Here is a 23,172-nt window from a genome sequence, read left to right on the forward strand (position 1 = left end):
CTAGGTTGGGTACTAAATTTGGACAAGTCAGCTCTTTGTCCGACCCAAGCCTTGGTGTATCTGGGTCTGGTCTGGGACACCGCCCAAGAAAGAGTGTTTCTTCTGCCCTTAAAGGTCGCCTCCATAGTGGAACTTGTACAGAAGGTGAAAAAAGAACCAACACCTTCTGTTCGGCTGTGCATGAGGTTATTTGGCAAGATGGTGTCATCTTTCAGCGCATTGCCATATGCACAGTTCCACTCCAGAGTGTTCCAGAGCAGTATCCTGAAAGCCTGGGACAAGTCTGCTCAAACCTTGGATCAACCTATGGTTCTATCTCCACAGATTCTATGGAACCTCTCTTGGTGGTTCAGAACCAGCAACTTAAGAAGAGGGAAGTCGTTCCCACCAGTGGCCTGGAAGGTGGTGACCACGGACGCCAGTCTTCTCGGCTGGGGAGCAGTCCTAGAGGAAGCATCTGTTCAGGGAGTGTGGTCCCAGACAGAAAGGACTCTGCCCATCAATCTATTGGAGATCCGGGCAGCTCGTCTGGCCCTGCGATTTTGGACGTCCAGATTGCGGGGTTTTTCCTGTCAGAGTTCAGTCCGACAACTCCACAGTAGTGGCGTATATCAACCACGAGGGAGGTACCAGGAGTCAGGCAGCCCAAAGAGGTAAATCATATACTAACCTGGGCAGAAAAACGTGCCGTTTCTGTCGGCAGTGTTTATCCCGGGGGTGGACAATTGGCAGGCGGATTTCCTGAGTCACCAGAAATTGTTACCAGGGGAATGGTCCCTGCATCCCGAGGTTTTTCTTCAGATCTGCCAATACTGGGGGACCCCAGATGTGGATCTGCTGGCATCCAGATTCAATGCCAAACTGGACAGGTTTGTATCCAGAACCAAGGATCCGTTTGCTGTCGGGATAGACGCATTAGTGGTTCCTTGGGATCAGTATTCTCTGATATATGCCTTTCCTCCGATCCAGATTCTGCCGCACTTCGCAGAATATGGGAGGAACGGAAGCCGGTGATCTTAATGGCCCAGGAGATCATGGTACTCGGAGATTGTGATATTGGCAGTAGGGGACCCGTTGGTCCTTCCTTGCCACCTAGACCTGTTGTCTCAAGGGCTCATATTCCATCCTTCTTTACGGTTGCTGAATTTGATGGCCTGGCTATTGAGACCGGACTATTAAAAGACCGTGGTGTTATGGGTTCAGTCTTGTCCAGACAGACACTGCGGACATGGCACAGGAGATGGTCACAGACTGCGGACAATAATGCAGAGTTGTGGTGTGATGAAGGCACATAGAAGACAATTCTATGATATGGACTTGTGTCACAGCGCGCCCCCCCCCCCCCCCCCTCCTCTGTACTTACATGCTGCTCTGCCGGTGGCAGCCTGTAATGAGCAGGGCGATCTGCCTGCTCACCATCTCCCCCCCGATCTCCATTCGTGCGGCCGGTGTTCCGCCGGTTGTCGCATCTCAGGTCAGCAGTGAATTCTCCCGGGAGAGCGCTCCGTGCATAAAGTTGTTATTAGTGTGTGTATATTCCGGTCATGTGACTCTCAGCCGCGCCTCCCTCCTCTCACGTCTCTCCTGATGTCAGCCCCGCCCGCCTCTCTTCTGACCTGATAGCTCCAGTCAGTGGGCGGAGCTGACACCAGGAGAGACTGAGAGGAGGGAGGCGCGGCTGAGAATCACATGACCGGAATATACACACTAAAAACAGCTTTATGCACGGAGCGCTCTCCCGGGAGGGGGCGGGGCCAGACATCGATTTTTCGGGTCGCATGCATCGATGCCGCATCGGGGACACCCGAATCGCGATGCATCGATGCTGCGATTAATTTCAGCAGCCCTAATCCCTAGTCACAATTGAGAAGTGTATTTGTCTATATGAAGCACACAGCTTAGAATCCTAGTTAGGTTTGGGTATAAGTATAATATGGGCCTCCCTCGTGGGGGGGGGGGGGGGGGCAGAGAGTAAACAGGACTTGTACAACTCAGCCAGCCTAGGAGTAAGTAATTTAATGTGATTCCTATAGAATTCTATAGGCAAGCCGTCAGGGCCTTACCCACCATGAAGGACTGTGTGGCGAGTGTTACTAGGGTATCTAAGACAGTGGTCATAGACGTGGGGTCAAAGGCAGGTGGTAACGACGAGGTGTATAATTGTGTAGAAAACTAGTGAATTCAGTCAGGATTTCCTGAGAAACAAACACATTACCGCCCGCAGTGAGGATTTCGGAGACAACTGTGAGAGGTCTGTTGTGCCAGTAGCGCCAACAATTTATTGTTCTTGTCCCCAAACTCAAAATATTCCTGCCTGCAAGTTTGTATGCCAAGTCTACCACGCTCATGAGATGTAATTCACGTCTGAGTGTGGAGAGATGATCAAAATTTGTGACAGTTGGAGAGGAGGAGTATTGGGTTATGGCATGGTCAACTGTTGTCTGCAATGAGGAGATGATATCACTTTGCTCTGCCCTCACAGCTGCCACAGCAGAAATGTACTGCCCCCTTCTATGAGTCTTGAACACATCCCAGAGCATCTCAGGGGAGGCTGACTCTGCATTATTTAGCCAATACTCCCACAGTTGAAGGGGAATGTGCTCTTGAACTGATTCATGGTTTATCCAATGAGGTTGCAGTCGCCAAAGGGTGTGGTTGTGCAACCTCTGGGTTCTTGGTCAGTTTGAGTGGGTTATAATCAGGCCAGAGGGGAGATAACACGTCTCATGGACCTAACTAAGAAGGGCTGTGTTCGCAAAAGCCAGATCTATACGTAAAGAAGTCTTGAAGGTGGTGGAAAAGCAGTAATAAGTTCTGTTCTAAAGGATGCAACCATCTCCACACCTCAGTAAGGTCTGCAGCTTGTGCCCAAATCAGAGTTAAAGTTGATAGGGGGTGTTGCCCTGTCTAGTTCACGTGATAGGGTGGCATTAAAGTCACCCAAGAATAAAATTTGTGCAGGATAATGCAGAGCCATCTTCTCCAACCATGAGTATAGGGGCTGTATCTGACTGGGAGGAGGTAAATAAACATTCACTATGATATACTTCCTGTTACATACTTAACACTAGCATCACAAATTTCCCCTTGGGGTCCAGATGAAAATCATGAATTGTGCACGGTAAGTTCTTACTGATGTATATCGCATGAAACACCCTCTGCACCCACTTTTTTTTTTTTTTTTTTTTTTTTTTAGAGCCATTATTCTACTTCCCATCAAATGGGTCTATAGTAATAGTACTATATGTGGGTTGTGTTTCAGATATTGAAACAGCGATCGCTTGTATTTGGAATTGAGTCCCCTAACATTCCATGACCGAATGATCAGAGAATCTTTAGCGGTGTTGGCCATCATGGAATGATAGGGGGAGCAAATCCAGAACAGGGCCATCACACCAGCCATCAGTACACTATATATTAAGAAATTTGTCACCTGTTTGAGCCAATGATACAACACAATCATAAGCAGCAATAAAAGCATACACAGCATTGTAGCAACAGAAAATACCCACTATACAGTAAAAAAAAAAACAAAAACTCCCTACCCTTGCACGGTTTGAAAAAAAAAAAAAAATCAAAACCACGAACAAAAAAAATGAAAGGGAAAAAAAGATGCAGGGTTTACTTGCAGAACTTGCCAAAAAAATTGTAGACTTCATGTCTCTGACTTTGTGAAGCCTTGCACGCGAGGATGGTGCCAGGGGAGTCTCCAACAGTACCTGGCTCAGTTCAACAATGAGGGGGTAAAGAAACAGGGATCAAAGTAACATTGTGCCGTGAAGAAAAGGTGCTCCTTCTGAAGCATGTGATAATTATCAGGATCATGTTCCCAAGAATAGCTGCAACAGTCAGAATTGTAATCCGCTAAGGTGGTTAGAGTCATGCCAGGAGTCTGCGGCTGCAGGAGTGTCAGAACCATCAACAATTCTGAGCTTGCTGGGGTACAGGTGGCTGTATTTTAACCCATTCTCTCGGAGCTGTTTCTGGATCTCTGTGAAGGAGCGTCGATGCTGCTGCACTTCAGGGGAATAATCTGGATACAGCGAAATTCTGGTGTTTGCAAAGGTTAGCTCAGGCACACTTCTGGCGGCTGCCAGCAGCCTGTCCCTGTCTCGCTAATTCAGGACCTTTATCAGAAAGGGTCAAGGTGGGGCTCCGGGTATAGGCAGTGTAGTGGGGACCCTGTGAGCTTGCTCCACCATGAACGTAGCAGGGAGATCTTTTAGGCCTAGCAGCGTGGAGAGGAACCCTTCAGCGAATTCCACAGGTTTGGCACCCTCAGTCCTTTCAGGGAGCCCCACCACCTGAAAATTATTGCGACGGAGCCTGTTCTCCATATCTACTATTTTTTTTTCGTAAAGAGATTGTACCTGTTTTTGCAGTCAGTGTGAACCGTGTCCTCCACCTGAAAAATGTGGGATTCGCCTTGGACAGCCCGAAGCGAAATGTATCCATATTGTATCTGAGACTGACCTTCATGGTCACTGTGTCGATCTTGGAGGTTAAAGTTTCTAAGTGAGTTTATAACAGCCATCGGGTCTGCCAAAGAGTGCTCCCTGTCCCCCATGCCTGCAGGTGCCGTCTGAGTGCCCGCCGTCACTCTGGAGGAGAATGAGGAGGCAGAGCGCGTGATCAAGATGGCCGCTGCAGGAGAGGTGCCGACCTGAGGCGACGCATATTTTGCAGTTTTTCCGCTTCCCAGGAGCCATCCAGAGGATCAAGGATTATGTTGATCGGTAAGGGGACTGCTTAGCCACTGATATCTGTGGAAGAAAGCACAATCTGCATTGTCAGGGTGCCCCTAAGGATAAAGTAGAAGCGAAGGTCAGTTACTGCACATCCTTCCTGCTTCACATCTAGCCACGCCCACCCGCACCTCCCTTTCTTCATGTGTTCAATACTTTTCCAGCGGTGTCATTCTATTTTATTACACATAACTTAATTTCTGAGCTTATTTGTTTTGGTCTCTTTATGTATGAATTGCACGGGTTGTTACCAACTTGTGGTGAACGTTTCATGTCAATAGCTCCTTTAGAAATATATTTACCTAGAAAAATGGTGACATATTCAATACTTACCTGCTGTGTACTCCTGTGTGTAATTAAAAAAATATACATACATTTTTTTTTTTTTTTTAAAAAGACTGAGCCAGTGTTTTGTTTTTTGTTTTAGGAGGGACCAGCATCTGTTCTTACCAGTGTTAAGAAGAAAGTGAAGAATGTGGGCATCTTCCTAAAGGTGAGTGTAAAGTTCCGCTGTAGCCTGAACCCTTATATCTATACTGGTAATGTAACACTACATTAATGTACAAAACAACCTCTTTTGCAGTTTGATATATTGATACATTTCTGAAATGCTGTCTCCTTAGCACTACTGTAACCTCAAAAGCCATACCTTTCGCAAACATCTGAAGTTAAATTGTCATTATCTCAGGTTTTTGTTGTCGGTTATATTTCGTTCTTAAACATTACGTTTTTTTACCTACCATGTTATCAGCTCTGTTCACTCCATGAAACTAAATAGAATTAAGGAATAATTTTATACGGAGGGGTTTGGAGCTTCCTTTTTATTTTGGCTTGTATACAAATTGCCGTTTTGAGTGCTTTTTACATATCCGGTATTATATAAATGTTTACCTAAATTGTTCTTTGAAGTTAATAGACAAGTTGTGTAGGTTGATCTTTTGTCATCATAGCAATAAATAGGAAATCTGATCTTTCAACAGAATGAAGAGGAGGAGGAGGAGGAAGAGAACGATGAAGCGGAGGATCTCTTAGGCAGAGGAGCCAGATCTGCTGCATTAATCACGGAAAGGACCAGAGTATGTTCTAGATAAGGGAATCTAATCTGTTGGGTAGTGGATGCAGTAGCAAATTTTTCTTTCACCTTTATACTTTTTTGTCTCGTATTGATCTTTCTGTTTCGTTGATGTCATTGTTCATCCAGCTTATATATTTTGTAGAATGAAATGACAGCAGAGGAGAAAAGACGCACCCATCAAAAAGAACTTGCAGCCCAGTTAAATGAGGAAGCAAAGAGGAGGTTAACAGAGCAGAAGGGAGAACAGCAGACAATGAAGTGGGTATCTTGGTTTTGTAAATGTACTTGCCAGTACAGTATTCAAATACAGTTTCTTCTGCTGAGGTGCACGGGAATTGGTTATTCAGCTGCCTGCAGGAGGTTTAGAGTCTGGCATATAGAGAAGAATTATAAGCTAGGCCTTGTATAACCCCTCTATCCAGCATGCCTCAGTTTTCTGCTAGTGTCTTAGGAGGTTGGACACCTTTTTCTTTATCCCTGCAAAATAATATTTTTTTGCTATCTGCTTTTGCATAGTGGAATTCTTTTTTTAGTGACTTAAGATTTCTTGCTGACACAACAGTATTTCTGCAGAACTAGCTTTGGGGGCCATACCCAGACCCCACCTGACTAGACTTGGTAGGGCTAACCTGGAATGTGATTGTGACCAAAGAGCACTGAGCTCTGCATTGTGGCATTTTCCCAAACCTGAGTGTACTGCTAGTCTCGGAGTGCATTGAAGGTCTATAGTCACTGAATACTCGCTTAGGGCGTAAGAATGGTCAGGCTGAAGCACTAAGAGCTACCTCACTGTTTACACCATAGATGTTCTCTTCACATTATGGTCACCACTGGTTTTGAGTCCGAGCTGAGGATCAGAGTGCAGATGTCATCTATTGGGTTGAGTGGTGCTGTTCATCCTGTAGGGGAGCACCTCTCTTGAAAACAACCCATGTGGGGCTTACAGTAATTTTGTAGGCATTGGTGAGACCTGATTAACTTTTGTGCACTCTTCCCACTTTTTCACTCAGTCTGACTTTATGGTATCCTTATGGTATCCTATGGTAATCTACCAGTTTCAGGAGACACATAGCTATCATTATGGAATATTTTAATTGGGTTAACTCACTTCGTTGGGTTTCTCGTTTTGTGAAATTTGTTGCCTGGCCAAGCTGTCTTATTTTTAACATGCAACATTCCTTCCCTGAATCCTAAGGTGTGGAAATGCAATCTTTGTTGATATTCTCTTGTGGACCTTTTTTTTGTCGGATTCCCTCTGGGGTCTTGCCCTGGTTTTTTTTTTTTTTTATACAACCTATTGCTTATTTAGGCTCAGCGTTTCCTATGAGTTGAGTCACTGGGGGATATTGGCCTTTCAGGTAGTTCTGAGTCCCCTTTTTATGGGCCTGCAAATGACTGTTGCCCATCCCTCAGTTGGACAACCTTTGGATGGCCTGACTGTGTCCAAGTTCCTGTGTCCCCCCAATAGACGACAGAGAAAATAGGATTTTAGCAATTTTTTTTTCTTGCTGTCCTTCAGGGACATGGGTCCCTTAGTACTGCTTTTACACGAAGCTTGAGGCATTCTAGATAGAGAATGGGGTTTTACAGCGGCTGGCTTGCTATTTTTGTGTCCAAACCGCCTGCAGGTGGTGTAACTCGCTTTTATATAAATTCCTGTGTGCCTTAATGGATTAGATATAGATTTTATGATGAGCACAAATCTTATTTTTTACTAAAGCAAAATAACTTTTTAAATTTCATTTTTTTTCCTGTTCTGCTAGAGCACGCAAGTCTAATGTTTCTTACAAAAACCCTTCTCAAATGCCAAAGGAATCAGAGATCCGGGAGATGAAACTTTATATAGATAAGAAGTACGAGACTGTAATTATGCCTGTTTTTGGCATTGCTACCCCGTTCCATATTGCCACCATAAAGGTAAGAATTTTGCCCAAGTCTACTTCACTTCACCTTTCACACCTGTACATCCCCAGTGGACCAGAGCACTTTTTACATTTTTGCTGCAAACCAGTTCTACAATAACTTTTGCATTACTAGATAAAGTAATACATGTACAGTATTGTTAGGACAAACAAGGCTTTATTTTATATTATTTTGCAAAAACTAAAAAATTGTTAATGGTAGTTTAAAATGTCAATCTATTATTTGTGTTTAAAATGATGCTGAAATTATGAATCTGGTACAAACTATTGCAAAATGATTTACAAATTAAATAATGTGTTTTTTTTAATTTTTTTTTTTTATTTTGTACTTACAAGTTTAAATTGGTATTTTTTTTTTGCTAGAAAATCACTCAGAACCCCCGAACATATGTTTTTTTAGTAGGGACCCTTGGGATTAAAATGGTGGTCACTGCAACTTTTTATATCACATGGTATTTGCGCAACAATTTTTCAAACGTGTTTTTTTTTTTTTTTTTTTTTTTTTTGGGGCGGGGGAGTTTAATTAAAAAATAACAAAACAGTAAAGTTAGCACAATATTTTTGTATAATGTGAAAGATGTTACGCCGAGTAAATAGATGCCTAACATGTCACGCTTTAACATTGCGCACGCTTGTGGAATGGCGCCAAACTTTGGTACGTACATATCTCCATGGGTGATGCTTTAAGTTTTTTTTTTTACATGTTAGCAATTCAGTTACAGAGGAGGTCCTCGGCTAGAATTGTTGCTCTTCAACGCACGTGGCAATACCTCACATTTGTGATTTGAACGCTATTTATATATGGGGGGTGTGTCTTATGTATGCGTTCGCTTCTGTGCGCAGGGTCAGGGGTGCTTTACCCTTCTTTTTTTTTTTTTTTTTTTTTTTTTTTTTTGTTCCCTTTATTTTTTTACACACTCACTTCCCTTCCCTTGTAATAGGAATTGTGCATGACAGGTCATCTTTATGAAGACCCCAGATCTCTCCTCCTCCAGGTTGGAAAGGCTGAGATAAAAAAAAAAAAAGATTTTTTTCTTTCCAGCCGAGTCCTCGGCATTGTTTACTTCAGCTGGCTGGGCGTAACTTCATAACTTGACGCTTCCAAAGGTCATAGCGATGACTGGGGACCATCTGGTTACCGGAAACCTCTATGATCAACATCCGACGGATTCCTTCTCCAGCTCGATGATCGCACGGGCATCCTCTCCCGCCGTGTGTAAGAACGATCAAGTGGCTGAACTGCCGCTATGATTATACTTACGGTGCACAGAATCGCCGGCTGTAAAAGATTATATCTGAATGATGACTGTAGCTGCAGGCATCATTCAGATATCCCCACTGAAAGGCAGACGTCATATGATGTACTGCAACATTTCATATTTCTGATGTGTCTGTGTTACTATGTACTTGTATTAAAAAGCATTGTTCTATTTATGTTGCATCCTTTGAAATGCCAGGTGATCCCACCAGTCCTCCTGCTTTCCTATTTTAAACTGACCAAGCCAGGATGGGCATGCTTTCTTGGCCCTGGCATGGTCAGTTTGCATCTTTGTATTCTACTTGGGAGCACACAGTTTACCAGACATGCATCCAGTGGTCAGATTTCTGCTTACATGGCCCCCTGCAAGCTCTTCACTTGAAAGATCAGTGTCCTGCTGTTTCTCTTCCTCCACGCCATCAACAGCTAAATCTGGGGAAATCAGCACTTCACCAGAAAATATTTGCAGATATTTGTCTGTAGTCGGAGGCACCAGCTGTGAATCTTATGATGTCCAGATTTAACATCAAGCTGGACAGGTTTGTGTCCTGAAACGGAGATCCTCAAGCTTTTGTGTGGAAGTCCTGATGACTCATTGGGATCAAAATTTTCTCTGAACAATCCTGTTTTACAGTAGCTGGCTTTGACCGCATGTCTTTTGAAGCTCACATGCTGAGGGATAGGAGTGTTTGTGACTCTGTAATCCCTAGTTTCACCGTCAACAGTATGTCATGGGACACATTTTGGCTTTTCTTCAGTGTGATATGTTCTAACTTTTAAGTACTAGTGAGGGGCAGATCTTGGCCTTGGCTAGTTTTCAAAGATCTATTATCTTATTTCTTGGTAAATGCCTTTGTGCAAAAGTCCTAGTCTCCATGGTACCTTTTAATTTTGGTCTTGTCTGTTTTTGAAGACTTCTCCTTTTCCCTTCTGCTTCTTTCACACAAGGTTGTCTTTGCCGTTGCAGTGTAGTGGATTTGGGTGTACTTTCCTATCTATCGCACTCTCTTCTCTACATATCTATATAGGTCTGCCGCACCAAGATCCATAAGAGGAGACACTTAATCCATTCCATATTACATAAACAAAGGCTTTTGTTTCACGATATTGTTTCTAGATTCAGTCTAGCTGCATCTCCCAATGCTACCCTGACGCCCCCCCCAACCCATTTGTGGTTTGTTGGGGATGCCCTTCTAGTATTTCCTTCTTGCGTGTATCTCCTTTCATGTTTGCGTCTCTCCTTCTAGAGTATTTGGGAAGCGTCCTGCTCGTGCTTCTGATTTTTGATGTACTCGCTCACCAGTCTGGGCCATGGTACACCTCATCTGTGACTGTCCTTTGTGTGGGTGCCACTTGCTCACTCTTCCCAATTCAGGGTTGATAGTCCTGGTTTTCTACTAGTCTTCTGTTTGAGCACCTCTCATTTTTGGTCTTGTTTCCTCTCCTCTGGGTAGTGTTTTTCTTCCACTTTTTTTTTTTTTTTTTTTTTTTTGGTGGCTTTTTGATTGGTCCCATTGTACCTTCAGATAACCGTTTAATTTTGTCTTGGCCTTGACCACCAGGTTAATCCTCTCTGCTCTCAACTTGCTTGTCCCAATTTTTTCTTATCTTGCAAGGGCTTCTCTTAATCCAACCTTTACTTGGGCATTGGTCCTTCAGATGGCTCATCTGAAATGCATAATTGTTCCTAAATTAATGTTGTGCTCGATGTCTGTGCCCACCCCTCAGCTTAACTGCTTTAGCATCAAAGCTATTTCTGAATTGATGTGTCCCTGAGTGGATGATGACAAAAATATGATCTTTATACAGCATATTACATTTATCAAAAAAACCTTCATATACCCCACACTGTTTTTACCGTTTTTGTTTTTTTTTTGTTTTCCCCCTCCCCCTTTCCCTGGGGGGTAAAGAAAAAAGTTCTTCCAGTCTATGAAGAGACATAGGTCCCGCCCCTCTGTATAGCCCTATGTATTGTGTGCTCTCAAAAATTAGACTTGCTGGGCAGAGGAGTTCTACAGGGACTGGCTTACTTTTTTTTTTCTCTTTGCCAGCTTTGTAACCTCCTTTAGACATCAATATAAACTGACTGTTCAGAATTCCTGTGTCCCTCAATAATAATTTTGTGCCTACCAAAATACGGCTTTGTGCATTTTATTTTGACCAGTCTCAATCTTATACACAACTTTGAGAGAAATTGTTTATGTTTTGTGTTTTTGCACAGAATATCAGTATGTCAGTTGAAGGTGATTATACTTACCTCCGAATCAACTTTTACTGCCCAGGCAGTGCCCTAGGGCGCAATGAAGGAAACATATTTCCCAACCCTGATGCCACATTTGTAAAGGAAATGTAAGTGAATTTTCTTTTCCAATATTTTTTTCTAAGAATTAAAAAAAAAAAAAAAAAAAAAAAAAAAAAAAGCTACAACTTCAATACTTGCACATACGACAGTAAAAGGGCAATGCAAAAAAGAAAATTAACATAGTTTCCGGATAGTACAGTATTGTGCTATACATAACTCAGATGGTAACTATATAAGCCAATGAGGTATTGCAGACAAAAGCATAATTTCCCGTCCCTTCACAAATTGGTACAACAGAAGATGGCTAGGGGAACAATGTAGGGATATTGCATTCAATCATACATATACTCCTTAGACTTGGGTGGGACAGGATTAAGGTAAATAGAAGGCCATAGTGACTTAAGGCACACTCACACACACACACACACACACACACACATACTAACGTGGGCCTAGAACCCACTTATAATGCATCATGTCCATGTTGTAATGCCTAATAATAATGCAGAGAAGTCCGTAAAAGGACCAGAAGGTAAAGAAAAAATTTGGTTTTATTCAGAACCTATCGAGCCTCCAATATGAAGACCCCAGGTGAAACATCTGTGCCATCACTGAACTTACAGAATGCTTTCCGCATAATAAAGGAAGTGCAGAAACGATACAAGACCCGGGAGGCAGAAGAAAAAGAGAAGGAGGTGAGAGGATAAAATGAGTAGCCTAATTTCACACACACACACACACACACACACACACACACACACACACACATATATATATATATATATATATATATATATATATATATATATATATATATATATATATATATATATTCTCTTAATTGCATCTGTTTGATTCTTTTGCTCCTTTATAGGGCATCGTCAAGCAAGATTCTCTCGTAATCAACCTCAATCGTAGCAACCCCAAACTGAAAGACCTTTATATCAGGCCAAACATTGCCCAAAAGAGAATGCAGGGCTCTCTTGAAGCCCATGTAAATGGTAGGTATGCGTTGTCAGAGGTAGGCTTTTATAAAACTTCAAGCAAAGATGTGCAGACGCCAACACATGAGTTAAAAGTTCATTATGTTATAGTTCAGTTAAAGGTTTCGTGGGATGCAAGTGTAGGCCTATAAGTTAAACTCGTCTCTCTGGCATCGTTCGAAAGATGCAGTGGTGTTAAAACGCTGCTTTCCTTCAGTGTGTATGCTGCCTGCACACTTCCGGTGCTTGGCCTGTGCTTTCTGTTGCTTGAATTAGTGGAAGTCTTGGATTTCTTGACTTCCCACAAGCAGAGTGCAGTGAGGGAAAACTTGGTGCTAAAAAAAAAAAAGTAAAAGGCAGCTGAAATGACTCTCTTCATGATGATGGTGGGAAGCTACTGGTTGAAAACATGTCTTGCTACTTTTCATGTAATTTAAAGGGTCATTAATAATGTGTAGCCCCTATGCCTAATACAAATTGTTTATTTAGGTTTTCGCTTCACATCTGTTAGAGGGGACAAAGTGGATATTTTATACAATAACATCAAACATGCAATTTTCCAGCCGTGTGATGGAGAGATGATTATTGTACTTCATTTTCATCTTAAGGTAACAATTGTGTATCAGTGATTTTCTTGATGTAACCAGAAGTTTGGTTACTTCTACTAATATATACTGTTTTTGACTGTGAAACAGAATGCCATAATGTTTGGAAAGAAGAGGCATACAGATGTCCAGTTCTATACAGAAGTTGGAGAGATCACAACAGATCTTGGAAAACACCAGCACATGCATGACCGAGATGATCTTTATGCTGAACAAGTGAGTTTAGATGATTAAAGTCATTACGAAGATGTTGGATTTGTACATCTTTAACCGCTAAGCTACCGTCATATGACGGCTGGACGAGGCTTCTGTTGTTCTGGGAGGACGTCATATGACGTCCTCGCCCTCCCGAGCCACTAGGGGGCCGGTGCGCGTGCCCGGCGGCCGCGATGTCCGCCGGGCACCCGCGATTGCCGGGTAACAGAGCAGGAGCGTGGATCTGTGCATGTAAACACAGATCCATGTCCTGTCAGAGAGGAGAGGAGACCGATGGCGTGTCCCTTGTACATAGGGACAGCAATCGGTCACCTCCCCCAGTCAGTCCCCTCCCCCCACAGTTAGAATCACCTCCTTAGGTCATACATTAACCCCTCGAGCGCCCCCTAGTGTTAACCCCTTCCCTGCCAGTCACATTTACACAGTAATCAATGCAATTTTATAGCATTGATCGCTGTATAAATGTGAATGGTCCCAAAAATGTGTCAAAAGTGTCCGATGTGTCCGCCGCAATATCGTAGTCACAATAAAAATTGCAGATCGCCGCCATTACTAGTAAAAAATAAATAAATAATAAAAATGCTATAAATCTATCCCCTATTTTGTAGACGCTATAACTTTTGCGCAAACCAATCAATATACGCTTATCGCAATTTTTTTTTACCAAAAATATGTAGAAGAATACGTATCGGCCTAAACTGAGGAAAAAATTTGTTTAAAAAAAAAAAAAAAATTGGATATTTATTATAGCAAAAAGTAAAAAATATTGTGTTTTTTCAAAATTGTCCCTCTTCTTTTGTTTATAGCACAATAAATAAAAAACGCAGAGGTGATCAAATACCACCAAAAGAAAGCTCTATTTGTGGGGAAAAAAATGATAAAAATTTAATTAAGGTGCAGTGTAACATGACCGCGCAATTGTCATTCAAAGTGCGACAGCGCTGAAAACTGAAAAATGGCTTGGGCAGGAAGGGGGTGTAAGTGCCCTGTATTGAGGTGGTTAATATCCCAGACTGTACATCAGTAGTGGTCAACTTGGTAAATTATAGTGCAGCCCCAGATACGTCCAGAGGGATGCACAGTAGTTTTATAATTACAAATTTAATTTGCACTTGCACACAGTAAAAGCATGTTTTTTATCATGTGTAACCACAATGCACGGTAACTAGCAACTGTGTGTGCATTATGATGCCATTCATTTTGAATGACTCTCCAATGCACCTTTACAGTACTGGTCAATGCACCCGCACTGCAGCACACCAGCAAGTTCCATTAACAAATGACTGATTTTTATTTTTTTTATATGCGTGAAGGTGCTGTACTATCCCATTCAATACAGCCAAGGGCTGTATTATTGCAAGATGCATGTGTGTGCGATAATGCACCACAAAGATATGACGGGGTCCTTATGCATAATTTGACAAACTCGCATTATAGTAGCCTAAATGGTAAGCGTAGAGTGTGTCCATGGATCACACATTGTTTTTGATTGCCTCAAACACCTGTTATATATGTAAGCTGTTATGGGAGAAGGGGTAAAATTTAAATCCTTCTTGGAAAGTGACGGAGAAGATCATTTGCAGGTCATCAGTATAGTGGTTATGTGTGTGTGTGTGTGTGTATAGTTTACAGTTGTGCTCATAAGTTTACCCTGGCAGAATTTGATTTCTTGGCCATTTTTCAGAGAATATGGATGATAAAATATAAACTTTTCTTTCACTCATGGTTAGTGTTTGGCTGAAGCCATTTATTACCAATCAACTGTGTTTACTCTTTAAATCATAATGGCAACAGAAACTACCCAAATGACCCTGATCAAATGTTTACATACCCCAGTTTTTAATACCGTGTATTGCTCCCTTTAACGTCAATGACAGCTTGAAGTCTTTTGTGGTATCATGTGGATGAGGCTCTTTATCTTCTCAGATGGTAAAGCTGCCCATTCCTCTTGGCAAAAAGCCTCCAGTTCCTGTAAATTCTTTGGCTGTCTTGCATGAACTGCACGTTTTGAGATCTCACCAGAGTGGCTCAATGATATTGAGGTCAGAAGACTGAGATGGCCACTCCAGAACCTTCACTCTATTTTGCTGTAGCCAATGACAGGTCGACTTGGCCTTGTGTTTTGGATCATTGTCATGTTGGAAAGTCCAATTACGTCTCATGCGCAGCTTCCTGGCTGTTTAATGCAAATGTTCCTCCAGTATTTTTTGATAACCTACTGCATTCATCTTGCCAACAATTTTGACCACATTTCTTGTGCCTTTGTAGCTCACACATCCCCAAAAGATCAGCGATCCACCTCTGTACCTTCTCATCCTAGGCCTTGTTGACATCTCTCCAAAAGTAGTGTTTATGGTTGTGGCCAAAAAGCTCAATTTCTTAATCATACATCTTGTGACACAGAGCCATAGTAATTACTATGTGGGTTATAGGCCATCTTCAGGTGATGGACACTGGCACACCCCAAGACAGGAAGTCCACTCCCTAAATAACCCCTCCCACTAATAACGCTTCTCTTTCTAGAGAGCTAGACCCTGGGATCCAGTACTTTTTGTTTTTTTCAGCCTTAAGTTTTTTCTGGCGGGGTGTTTTACGGGTCCAGGAGGTGCGGATCCCCCGATAAAAAGGGGCCCAGTTCCTGAAGGTTTCTTAAACAGAGCCCACCGTGAGAGGTGAAGATTGGGTCTGTTGGTTTTACCACAGAAAACCCTGCGGCGGGAAAGGTAAGTGGAGATTTCTAAGGAAATTTTTTAAGTTTATTATGAATTGTCTCCATTAAAAAGTAAATGTCATGCCTAAAAGTCACCACTGGGGGGCTGTACAGAGCACGTACCTTGTCATGCTTTCCTACGCTGTCTTGGTAGAAGCTGCAGATTCCTCCGGCAAGCAGCCGCAGAACTCCAGTAAGATTTCTTGCAAAAACACCCCCACCTTCAAAAAGCTCTCCCCCTTCTCCCTGCATGGGGGGGCCTGAACAGTCGGCGATGGCGATCCATTTTTTACCGCCCCTGCACGGCGGTTGGATTACCGGATCTCCTACTTGCCATCCACCCCTACACAAGCTGATCCCGTCGGATCGGAGGCCCACGACCGCGTGGGGAACCGCTCTTTTTGAAAGAGAGGGGGCGCGATGTGATGGAGGGGTTCGGGGCTTAGAGCGGTGTTGGTGTGCAGCAACGGCCAGTGCAGTAGTAGGTTTTAAAAGCTCCATTATTTGCTGGCTACAGCTGTCGGAGGGACACAAGAGGAAAAAGGGCATTTAAGAGGTTGGTGACACAGGCAATTCCCTTGGCACATTTACTAAAAGCATTAGGCTGAGCCTTAATAGCAGCAGTTGCTGGATTATTTGCTCAAGCAGTGAATGCAATATCTTCTGGTAGTACCTCTGCATTTGTGCATCGGGCTGTGCTCAGAGGGGGCAATTAAAAACACCCCTAAAAAGGGCTCAAAAGGTACTCCTTCAAGCTCAAAAAAGCCTAAAATCATCTCTAAAATGGCATCCTCCCCTGAGAGATCTGAAGCGGCTGGTCAGAGCGAGCCATCAGGGACATCAGGTGGTGCAACGGTTTCCAACACTGCAGCCCCTGAAATTTCTCCAGTCGCCTTTCAGGACAACCTTGGAGAGAGCGCAGCTCCACCCATTTTCCAGGAAACATACAGCTTTTAAATCCCTCCTCTTGCACCATGGCCATGTGTTTCCTCCGCCATGGTAAAAGTGCATGCTGGAACCAGGGGCTGCGCTCTCTCCAGGGTGGAGGAGAAAAGGCTTACCTCAGTGTTTTGGCTGCTTGGAGTGCAGAGACCATCCCAGCACCCCCCCCCCCCTCCGGTACGAGCAGGGGGTGTTCTGGAGTCCCCAGCCTCTCCAAGCTCGGTGGAGCAGCGGTCAGCAGGAGGTGCAGCGTCGGGTGGCTGGGTGGTTCGCCGCAGTTGAACGACTGGGTGTTTCCGTATTACGGCTCCAGGTCTGGCTGTCGGGTGACGTTGCGACAAGTGGATCCAGTCACCTGGAACGCAGAGGCCAAGGGGGCGGGTCTAACGACCGTGCTTCTGCTTCCGGCCCGCGCTGATGACGCCAGAACCGGGAATCTTAAAAAAAAAAAAAAAACAGGAGTTTTTCTCATTCCCCACTGCGCTCTCTGCTACGATGGACAAGAGACCGTCAGCCACAGTGTAAACATGCACCGGTCACGCCAAGGTAAGAGGGACACAGTGGTGCCTTTATTCTTCTCCGTATGGGCTTATGCGGTGTGACTGTTTGTGTTCCTCCCTGTAGGGAGCCTGTTTCTGCAGGGTCAGAGGTTACCTCTCTTGGACCCTGCAGTTTGATGGTGGAGGTTTTGCTACGAATTGGTTTCAACACTAAGGGGCATCTCTCTCTCTTTTATATTGCTTGTGGTGGTCTGTGTGTGTTTAGGCACTAAAGGGAAGGAAGGTGTTCAGCATTTTAGTAAGATGCTGTCGCTCTCGTTTCAGGAAATTTTTTTTAGGGAAAACGAAACATTTGAACCCGCCAAGTCAAAGGAAATAAGGAAATGCCCTTCATGCAAGAATCCTCTGACTCGTGGCAAAAGGCCATGTGCAGATTCTGCATTAAGGATCTTGTCGAAGAGGAAACATCCCAGCAATATAAAGACTTGTTTTCCTCAGTACGTGAACTCACAAATTCACTGAGTTCAGTCAAATCATTGCTGGTCCAGCCAGCAAGCCAAGTTGAAACCCAGCAACCACCATCTAGTCCTAGGGCATCTTCCTCTAGGCCTGTAGAGGTTGTAGACTCAGAGGACGAGGGGGCAAGTACTCTTCCCTCCCTCGGGGATTCGGATGATGAGGAAGATGATAGCCGAGGCTCTAGGTACAAATTGTCTTTAGAGGAAGTGGACAGCCTTTTGAAAGCGATTTTACATGATCCTCAACATTCAGGAGGATAAAGTACAATTGTCGGTTCATGATAGAATGTACCAGGGTCTGGATGACACCAAACACAGGGTGTTCCCAGTCCACAGAGTTCTATCGGATGCGGTCAAGAAGGAATGGAAGGACCCTGAAAGAGGCCCCTTCTTTCCAAAACCCTCAAGAGACTGTTTCCCTTTGAAGACAAAGTCTGAAGTGCGGCTTAAAAAACCGCGGGTGGATGCCGCTTTTTCACAAGTGTCCCGTCGCACAGACCTAGCCTTTGAGGACATGGGGGTGCTGAAGGACGTGATGGATAAAAGGGAAGACTCCCTCTTGAAAAAGGCGTGGGATTCCACGTCGGCCAGCCTCAAACCATCTATGGCTTCCACGGTGGTGGCAAGAAACCTAGAATGCTGGGTGGAAAAACTGAAGAGTTATGTAGAGGTGGGGATGCCACAAAAAGATCTCTTGGAATCATTTCCGTTAATTCTAAAAGCAGTTAAATACATGGCCGACGCATCGGCTGAATCAATATGGCAGCAAAGTCATCAGCTCTGGTGAATTTAGCCCGGTCGGGCGACACAGCCTCCAAGGTTAAATTTTGTGGCCTACCCTTCTTGGGGATCTTCTTTTTGGTCCAGACCCGGAAACAATCTTGCACAGGACAGCTGACAAGAAAAAAGCTTTCCCTGCCAAAAAGAAACAAACAGCTAAAAAGAATTTTCATGCTGTTCAACAGCCCCGTAAGAGTGGAGAAGATAACAAGAACCGTTGGGCCTCCCAAAAGGGTAAGGGTAGAGGAGGAGTTCTCTTTAGATCTTCCCCAGACCAGCCCCCCAAAAATAAGTGACAGTCTTGTACCAGTAGTGGGAATGTTGTCTGCCTTTCTCCTACAGTGGAACAGAACATCTTCAAGCCTGTTCATAAGGAATGTTATCTCTCAGGGGTAGTCTGGAGTTTTCAGAGCCCCCCCAAGCAGGTTTTACGTTACGGCTCTTCCAAGGAATCAGGACAAAGCTTCGGCAATGATGAACCTATTACAGGATCTGATTCAGCAAGAAGTGATCGTCCAGGTCCCAAAACATCAGTAGGGTTGAGGCTTCTATTCCCATATTTTTTTGGTGCAAAAGCCATCGGGGAAGTATTAATTGATTCAGAACCTAAAGATCCTAAACAAATCAATTCATTACAAACATTTCCACATGGACACAATCCATTCAGTAACAAAACTGTTGACTCCAGACTGCTTCATGGCATCCCTAGATTTGAGGGATGCTTACCTACACGTCCCCATTGCTCAGGCTTCCCAACGTTTCCTACGATTGGCCATCAACCAGGGGTCATCGGTTTGGAATCTTCCGTTCAAAGCTCTGCCTTATAAACTCTCATCTTCCCCCAGGATTTTCACAAAAATAATGGCAGAAGCCCTGGAGCCTCTGAAGTTGAGAGGAATTTCCGTCATTCCATATCTGGACGACCTGTTGTTCTTTGTGGACTCCAGGGAACAAGTGGTGACAAATCTGCAGGTATCAGACTCACCTCAAGAACCTAGGGTGGCTCCTCAACCTGGAGAAGTCGAATCTAAAACCAAGACAGGAAATTATGTTTCTGGGTCATACAATAAACTCAGTGCTCCAAAAAGGTTTTTTTTTTTTACCACAGGCAAAGCTGGAGAAGATTTTTTTCTGCAGTAAAACAAATTCAGATGAATATCTCAATCTCAGTCTGATCGGCCATGGCAGTATTAGGACTTCTCACAGCATCGATCCCAGCCGTACAGCGGGCCAGATTTCATTCCAGACCACTCCAGTTGAACATCTTACAGACATGGTCGCATCCGGTTTCATTGGAAAAGCAGATCAGACTTACCTCGAAGGTAAAGCGAGCACTGTGATGGTGGAGGGACTCAGTCAACAAGACAAAAGGTCTCTTCTGGGTCTTTCCACTAGACAAGTGTCTAACAACAGACTCGAGCTCCTGGGGTTGGGGAGCCCACCTGGACGCTCTAACCTCTCGGGGGTTTGGTCCAGGACAGAAGCCCGAAAGTCGTCAAACTGGCGTGAACTAAAGGCCATCTTTCTAGGTCTCCTGGCTTTTCAACAAGCAGTGAAGGGACATCTCGTTCAGGTCCTTTCGGACAGTATGACTGTTGTAGCATACGTGCTCAAGCAGGGAGGAACCAGGAGCAGAGGTCTATTGGAACTAGCCAGTCATCTACTTTCCTGTAGAACAGAATGTGGCCTCTGTCGGCAGTTCACCTAAAGGGTTCTCAGAATCTGCTAGCAGACCTACTCAGCAGGAGGAGAGTGGTGGAAGCAGAATGGAGCCTGAATCAAGAAGTTTTCTTAATGATCTCCAAAACTTGGGGGCAACCCCAAGTAGACCTGTTTGCCAGCCAACAGAACTCAAAGGTTCAGGAATTCTTTTTTCTTTTCACAGAGAAGACCAGGCCATAGGCATAGATGCTCTGGTGCATCCATGGCATTACCAACTGTGCTATGCCTTTTCCCACTTCCCTCTGATACCAATGGTCGTAAGGAAATTCAGAGAAGAAAGAACTAACATGATCCTGGTCACTCCCTTTTGGCCCAAAAGACCCTTGTTCTTAATGCTACTAAATTTGGCCACAGAACCTCCGTGGAGGCTGCCGGAAGGACCTTCTAACACAGGGCTCTGTGATTTCATCCAGAAGCAGACCGGTTACATCTAACTGCTTGGCTTCTGAGGAAGATCTCCTAAAATCCAAGGGTTTATCCGATAAACTAGTAAAGACCCTACTTTTCAGCAGAAAGGAGGTAACTCGAGCCATATACCTGAAGGTCTGGAAGAAGTTCAATTCCTATGGCACCTCTAAAAGCTTTCAGGTAAAAAGCGTTGTATCAGTCCTTGAATTTCTCCATGATGGGATGGAAAAGGGACTGGCAGCCAGCACCCTAAAAACCCAGGTGGCGGCTCTTTCAGTTTTATTTTGAAAAGACTCCATGCAGAGAAGTCTTAATTTCGAGATTCTTCAGGGCACTAGCACGAAATAGGCCGGTGGCCCTCAAAAATTTTCCCAGCTGGGACTTATCTATTGTTTTACAGGGTCTCACGGGGGCTCCATTTGAACCCTTACAGGAAGCATCCTTAAAAAATTTAGTTCTGAAAACAATCTTCTTAGTGGCCATTATTTCGGCAAGAAGAGTCAGTGAGCTCCAGGCTCTGGCAGTCACGGAACCTTTTCTTAAAGTTTTTCCAGACCGAGTGGGTCTTCAGACAGACCCAGCTTTCCTGCCCAAAGTTTTTTCAAATTCTCATCGCTCACAGGAAATAGTTTTGTCCTGGCCGGCTACTTGGTCCAACTACTCAGCATTTCTCCGACATTATAGGTTGGACTTACTGTCCACCGCAGATCAAGCCTTCAGCAGGAAGGTACTGCAGGAAGTAGTCCCACCCTAGGGTAAGTTTCTCGGTTATCCTCTCCAAGGTTGTCTTGAAAGGCGATTGGCGAAAGGCCTAGTTAGACTTACCGGTGACAGTATTTCTAAGAGCCTTTCAGGACAACCGCTATTTCCCTTCCTTTGTATCTTAGAAGTGGTTTAAGTGTCTATCATGGTTGTTTGTGGTTTTCTCTTGCTTCGTTTTCCAGTATGTCAGAGACCACAATAATTGAGGCCATGGTGGCAGAGGAGGGATTTAAAAGCTGCATGTGTTTCCTGGAAAATGGGCGGAGCTTCGCTCTCTCCAGGGTTGTTCTGAAAGGCTCTTAGAAATACCGCCACCGGTAAGTCTAACTAGGCCTTTTTCCTCAACCATATTAGGATTAGAGCAGAGGTTAGCGGCTTTAATTGCATCCCAGAGCGGGACTAGGCGCAATAGGTCCCCTTCCGTTACCCAGGACCCTCAAACTGAGGAACCGGGGGCGGGAGATGATGAATTTTTCTCAGGGGACCGGGAAGAGGCTGATGACTCCTCTGAGGGGTCAAATGCGGAAGGATCATGTTTACAATCTGAAAGATTGATGGTACAATCACTTACTGAATTGGTCCGCTCCACATTTATGCTCCCCTTAATGGAGTCAGTTGATAAACCTAATTCTTGTTTGGGTTCGCTAAGGCGTCCCCAAGCTGCGCATGCTTTTCCTATCCATTCATTGATGGAAAAGCTTATGTATTCTGAGTGGGATCACCCAGATAAGCATTTTTAGCCTCCCAAAAAGTTTTCGACACCTTTATCCTATAGAGGAAATGTTTAATAAAAAATTGGAGATACCAGCAGTTGACGCTGCTATATCTTCTGTGAATAAAAGTTTGACTTGTCTGGTAGACAATGCTCAAATGCTTAGGGATCCAACGGATCCGAAGTTGGAATTCCAATTAAACACTTTTTCTCTGGCAGGTTCAGTAACTCAGCCTGCGCTGGCAGCAATTGGTGTATGTCAATCCTTGAGAGACTAGTTTAAACAGGTGCACAAGATTATTCCCAAGATTTGGCCGAGCTACCAGTGGCATTATGTTTTGCAATAGACATTATGAGAGATTCTATTCTCCAGGCCTCACGCCTTACACTGCGTAAATGCGTAAAATACTATAGTTGAAAATTTGGTCAGCCGAAGAGCCCTGCAAAAAGCTCCTGGCTAGTTTTCCTTTTCGCAGTGAACGGCTGTTTGGGCATGATCTGGATAAGTACTGTATTTATTGGCGTATAACACTCACTTTTTCACCATGAATATTGGGTGCAAATAGCGTGTGCGTGTTATACGCCAATACTTCAATTTTAGCTGCCTCGGAGAGGACAGGGAAGGAGGCGGGACGAGCACCATCAGATTACATACAGTGAGAAACTTCTGTTTACTTGGTGGCCTCTGTAATAGGAAGTCCCGTCTCCTGGGCTGCCATTGGACCACTGTTCTGTCTATCATAGGAGATTCTCACTGTAATCTGTCGGCGCTTGTCCCGCCCCCCTCCCTGTCCACTCTAGGCTGCAGATGGGCATCGATCAGGCTGCACTGATGGCAATGGTGAGGCTGCTGCATTGATGTGGACTGATGAGGCTGCATTGATGGCACTTGTGAGGCTGCAGATGGGCATTGATCAGGCTGCATTGATGGCAATGGTGAGGCTGCAGATGGGCACTGACCCTTATTTTGCTTCAAAGTTCCTTATTTAAAATGTAAGTTTTTTTCCTGAAA

At 44.2% G+C, this 23,172-nt stretch overlaps 1 protein-coding gene across 1 annotated transcript in view; it reads left to right on the forward strand.

The window, feature by feature from the left end:
- Positions 1 to 23,172, forward strand: part of SUPT16H (SPT16 homolog, facilitates chromatin remodeling subunit) — a 79,293-nt gene that overhangs the window by 39,858 nt on the left and 16,263 nt on the right. The window contains exons 11-19 of the mRNA XM_073631619.1: positions 5,173 to 5,238; positions 5,726 to 5,821; positions 5,963 to 6,078; positions 7,584 to 7,737; positions 11,222 to 11,349; positions 11,862 to 11,997; positions 12,177 to 12,303; positions 12,775 to 12,893; positions 12,981 to 13,106. Of these exons, the coding sequence (XP_073487720.1) occupies positions 5,173 to 5,238; positions 5,726 to 5,821; positions 5,963 to 6,078; positions 7,584 to 7,737; positions 11,222 to 11,349; positions 11,862 to 11,997; positions 12,177 to 12,303; positions 12,775 to 12,893; positions 12,981 to 13,106 (1,068 nt within the window). The remainder of the gene's footprint in view (positions 1 to 5,172; positions 5,239 to 5,725; positions 5,822 to 5,962; positions 6,079 to 7,583; positions 7,738 to 11,221; positions 11,350 to 11,861; positions 11,998 to 12,176; positions 12,304 to 12,774; positions 12,894 to 12,980; positions 13,107 to 23,172) is intronic.

The sequence above is a fragment of the Aquarana catesbeiana genome, linkage group LG01 (assembly GCF_042186555.1).
Source record: "Aquarana catesbeiana isolate 2022-GZ linkage group LG01, ASM4218655v1, whole genome shotgun sequence".
In the NCBI taxonomy this organism is placed as follows: Eukaryota; Metazoa; Chordata; class Amphibia; order Anura; family Ranidae; genus Aquarana; species Aquarana catesbeiana.